This window comes from Myotis brandtii, unplaced genomic scaffold, assembly GCF_000412655.1.
Source record: "Myotis brandtii unplaced genomic scaffold, ASM41265v1 scaffold741, whole genome shotgun sequence".
Lineage (NCBI taxonomy): Eukaryota > Metazoa > Chordata > Mammalia > Chiroptera > Vespertilionidae > Myotis > Myotis brandtii.
Genome location: NW_005370950.1, coordinates 490,070 through 494,961, shown reverse-complemented (window position 1 = coordinate 494,961; position 4,892 = coordinate 490,070). Strand labels below are relative to the sequence as shown.

Below are 4,892 nucleotides of genomic sequence, written 5' to 3'. Positions count from 1 at the left end.
CCCCCCGGGGCGGGGGGGGGGGGAGACAGGAGATTCTAGCCTAGAAGATTCTACCCCAGAGGTACCCAGGCGCCACATTTTCTACTACCCAGAAAAGGCCAGGTCCACAGAGGGGGCCCTATTCAGGTGGGTGACACTATGGAGTGAGTTGCATGGAGGCAGACAGACCCCACCATCCAGGGGATGGGAATGTACATGGTGGGTACGGCTTTGGTTACAGTGCCACATGGTGGGCCCTGTGCCAGGGGGAGGAAGATCCAGTGGACCTGTGGCAGGAAGCCTTTTGTGCGCCCTCTGTGCAGTACGTCTCTAACAGGGCCATCTCCTGCCCTTACCCTCTCTGCAACTGCCCGCACGGACTGGATGCTGGTCCCGTAGAGATTATCATTGAATTGGCCTGCCTCGATGAACTTGTTGTCCTGAATGTCCTTCTCCATTTGTTCTCGAGATACCACAAAGTGGTAATCCTGCCCATCCACCTCATTCTCACGCCGAGGCCGCGTAGTATCTGAAGGAAGAAAGAAAATGCTGGGCAGCCCAAGGAGAATGACAGGCTCCTCTCTAACCTGGGTGCTGAGGCCACTCCAGTGGCAAGATGAGTGGGGAAAGCAGGTGGGAAGAAGTTTGTCTTGCCTACTTGTCCTCTAACCTCAACTCTCATACACAAGGGGCTATTTCTTTCAGGTTCAACTGGACCAGAAAGGTGGGGTTTTTCAGATGAAGGCTCGACAGGGATGCCAGAGGTGGTACAGGAGCCAGTGAACATGACAAGCTACCCAGTGGGCCATGCTGACCCACTTGGGGGCTGGGCCCAGAGCTTGTCCAATGATTCCTAACCATTGGCACTCAACCATTTCCCAAAGGAGCGAGCAGGCTGCTCTGAGGTCTTAGTCCTCCCAACCCCATCAGCTTTGGGGGAATCTAGTGCTGCCTAATCTCTGCTAGGGTATTCAATGCACCCTTTCCATAATACATCAGATCAACAAATCACAGGGCACCAACACCAATACCCACAGTCTTCCTGGGCTCTTACGTGGCACACAGGATCCAAACTTATGTGGGAACTCTGAGATCAGGTCATCGTTGACTCTGTCCTTCATTGGGCCCAGGATGATCACGGGCCTTGCATAGTGAACTGGAGAGAGAGCGCATGAAGATAGTGAGTGAGGCCCCGACTGGACAGCCTATTCTACCTGCAAGTCTGCCCAGAACACTGAGGCTTGGAGCCACCACTCAGGCAGGGCAGTGTCCACAGCCATTCACTGGCTTTTAACTACAAAGACATCAAAGAGCCTTTACTTTGAGAATATCTAAGTCCGAGGTACCTCCCCTTCCATCAGATTCAGGAGAAATCTCTGCATGGGCACCAGCAGCTGATCAGGGCTCTTTTAGAGCAGCCACCGAAGGGACATGACCAGGACTTCCATTTTAGCAGCGGCCACAGCCACTGAAATCTCCCTCTGCCATTCTTGTAAATCCGCCCTACCCTTTGGAAGGCACCCTGGCAGCGAGCACAGGTGAGGCGGGGGTGGGGGTGGGGGTGTGCACACTGGAAGGCCACCCTATCTCTAACAAAGGAAGAAGGGGAAGAGGACGAGACCCCAGGGGCTACATGTGCCCTCCAGCTCCCCTACACTCTTCCCTGTCACCATTGTGTTGGGCCCCATATCTGCCAAGACTGGTTAGAAGGCAAGATTCTCAGAAAATAGCTTACTTTCTTGCCGAGTCACTGGCTCATATGACAAAATAGTATCCTCTTGTCCTTCTGCAACAAAAAGGGAGACATGTTAACACTCCCTAATCTGCTTCCCCACATCCTTATCTTCCTACAAACACTCACATCACTCCTACCTGTGTCAAAACAACCTGGTCAAGTTGTGCCTGCTCATACCTGACCCATGGGTCTGTCTGCTTCCCGTTGGCAAAAAAAGCACAGGAAGCCCTCACCACCCGGGCAGAAGCCAGTCTTCTTGTTCAGCAAAATATAGCTAAGCAGAGGCGTGACCCAGAAATCATGAAGCCTGCACCAGAAACCACCCCAAGTTTTCAGGAACTGTTCTTAAGGACAGTCACCTGTGCTCAGTTGCCCTCTTGCTCTGATAAGAATTACAGGGAAGCTTCAACTGGTCAAGACACACTACTCCTGTCCCTGTCTCTGCAGGTCCCCAGAGCTGCAGCCTAACTTTGGCCTTTTAAGGGTCTATCTATTGCCCCATTCACTGGAAGAAGCATCCAGAAAAATGGCATAAGACTGGGGTAAGGTCCCCAGTGCCCTTTAAGACCATGCTGAGGCCTGCACTCTCCTCACTGTATCCTAGTAATGAGCTTTTCCCAAAACAGTTGCCAAGTCACTGGGTGCTGAGTGCCTGGAGGTGCCAAAGCAGCTGGCGGCAGTGCCAGGGAAGGCAGCAAAGCTTGCATCAAGCCCAGGATGCCTGCTCACAGGCTTCCTCTGAGCTGAAGACTCCTGGGCAGATTTTCCAAGGCCTCTAGCCACAACTGCCAAGAGGCCAGTGCACCCAAAGTTCATGGAGTTTGGTCTGTGGCTTCTCTAGCTTAGTCACAGAACCTCTGAAGGCAAATGGGACAGGTACCTGATCATTTAACCCACTAAAAGGCAAGGACACCAAGCCTTAACCCAGGAGGGCCTGGTGACCTGGCAAGGCAATTCAGGACACTATCCCACAGGAGCCATCTTTTTTTTTGGTCTTTGAGCAAATATGTAAAATTGGCAGCATCTACAGCCCATAATGTCCCATGGCAGGGATTTCCTCACTGGCAGCTCACCCTTCCCAGGGCCCCAGGGATGCTTTAAGTGAGGTCCCTGGCAGGACAGCAGGCTTCTAATCTCCTTTAATCCGCGGCTTGAAGCCCATCCCAGAAGAACAAAATGGCCACAGCATGTCCAGGATCTGAAAGTGCACATGGCTGAAAGAAGCACTAGCTTCTCAACAGAAACGGCAGCCTTGTGATGCTGGAATGAGGGTGGCTGGGACACATGGTGGAGCAACACAACATGGGGGAGAATGACACACACTTACTGGAGCTGCTTTCGCTGTCACTGGTGTTGGATGTCACTCCCTCTGCAAGCCAACAAGAAAGAGACTCCGATTCAGAACACACCCCTGACAGGTCACACGTGGCACAACACTCAAATGCTCCAGGAGCAAGACACTGAGCCGTCAGCCTAGTCAGGCCACAGGAGACCTGCCACATCCAGGCTACCAACTGGGAGGCACAGCTCCAACCCTGAGCCCGGCTACCTCATACTAGTCCACAGAGCCTCTTGGTCTGCCAAGTCCCTCCCTCTACACCACAAGCCCTCCATTCCTTGGCAGCTTCCTCTTCATCTGAATCCAAAGAACTGAAATGGATGGCTTCCAACTCCTATGTCAAAATGTATCTCCCAAGGCTACCAATAGGAAAGGAAAGGCAGTGACAGTAGCAAAGAAAAGTCCAGGGACCAGGCTGCTCTTGAATTTTCCTCCCAGATAGAGGCCCCAAAATACAGAACTGTGTGGTGCTCCTAAATGATAAGGCCAAGCACTGGGCAGGCTGCGCAGTCACCAGGTAACAATACTTTGACCACTTGGTGGGACCAGCAGCTCTCCTGCCACCACTACCTAGAAGGGAGGGTGTGGCCTCAGTGGTGAGGGGTGCTCCTCCATCCACCCGACAGACGTGGCAAAATACAGACAACAAAGCACACCTGGAGGACAAGACGCCTCTCCTGTCTCAGAGCCTTGAGACCTGCCCACATCCGGGCATGGGCGAAGAGGCACACACACAGGAGGCACAAGGCAGTCTGGCCCAAACAAAGCCCACCCACCACTCCCCAGACAACAGGCAAATGAAGATGAAACATGGACACAACAAACTATGGAGAGAGACTTTGCTCATTTCAGCCAAGATGACACTGTTCCAGACCGTGATATGCTGTGGCCCCCAGGAAGGACTGGCTGACTCAGCAGCCACAGCTAGTTCCTGAGCAATCCTGAGGAAGCTCCTCCACCTTCTCGCCTTTAGGGCTTACTGAGGGAGAGGGTATGCTCATGGAAGCTGCCTGGCATGGCTGCATGTATGTGCTCCTCTGTGCACAGTGGGGGCACTATGGCCCTGCCATCTGTATCCCTTCATTTTCTACTCTAGAATTATTTTCAGAGAGGAGAGGCCAGTTTAGGGTTCTCCCAAGTTAAAGCACTAGATATAGATGGTCCGCAAATGCTGCTGAAACCCCCTCCAGCTCAGCCCCTTAAAAATGCTCTGTAGAAAGCCAGCCTGCATCTGTTTGCTGAGTTCCTGGACCGGCTGGGAGATCCCAGATGCACACTGGGTAAAGGGCTTCACAGTGCTCCTGTCCCTAGTTAAATAGAGTGAATCAGTTCATTCTCAAGCCCAATACTTTAGTGCTGGGTCACTGGGAGAAGACTCCAACCAGCAGGCATCCCTCACCTCAACAATAGGCTATAGATGAGCTGAGTAATCACCCTGGAGAAGTACTTTTGCCCACCTCACTTATAAGGTGGGATGACAAGGGTTGGGCTCCCCACCACTTCAAGGTATAAAAGGAAAACACAGACATGAATGACAGGCTTTTATTAGGGTACCAGGGACCCAGAGTAGAAGTATGACATTCACAGCCACTTCTACTTCCTCCTACTGTGGCATTAGAGTTCTCACAAATACTGCCCTCCCTTCACCCTTCACCCTCACCCACGTCCCCTACACCCCCAACCCCAGCATCACCATTCATGCCCAGAATACGGTGTGTACGTTTGACTTACTCAGGTTCTTTGCTCCATAATAATCGTCACTTAACCCAGGGAAGTCCTGATTTCACAGACAGCAAGGAAAAAGAGAGTGGTAAGAGGGAGAGAGGGAGGGAGGGAGGA

General features: G+C 52.4%; 1 protein-coding gene across 6 annotated transcripts in view; it reads right to left on the bottom strand.

The window, feature by feature from the left end:
* The window catches only part of DLG3 (discs, large homolog 3 (Drosophila)), a 58,068-nt gene that overhangs the window by 2,071 nt on the left and 51,105 nt on the right, over positions 1-4,892 (bottom strand). For 3 of the 6 annotated variants that reach the window (XM_005882852.2, XM_005882853.2, XM_005882854.2), the window contains 4 exons: positions 3,042-3,083; positions 1,715-1,765; positions 1,034-1,135; positions 336-508 (listed from right to left, as the gene is read on the bottom strand). In XM_005882852.2, the coding sequence (XP_005882914.2) occupies positions 336-508; positions 1,034-1,135; positions 1,715-1,765; positions 3,042-3,083 (368 nt within the window). Of the gene's footprint in view, positions 1-335; positions 509-1,033; positions 1,136-1,714; positions 1,766-3,041; positions 3,084-4,784; positions 4,831-4,892 lie in introns of all 6 variants that reach the window. The other 3 variants (XM_014530508.1, XM_005882851.2, XM_014530506.1) reach the window with 3 other exon arrangements.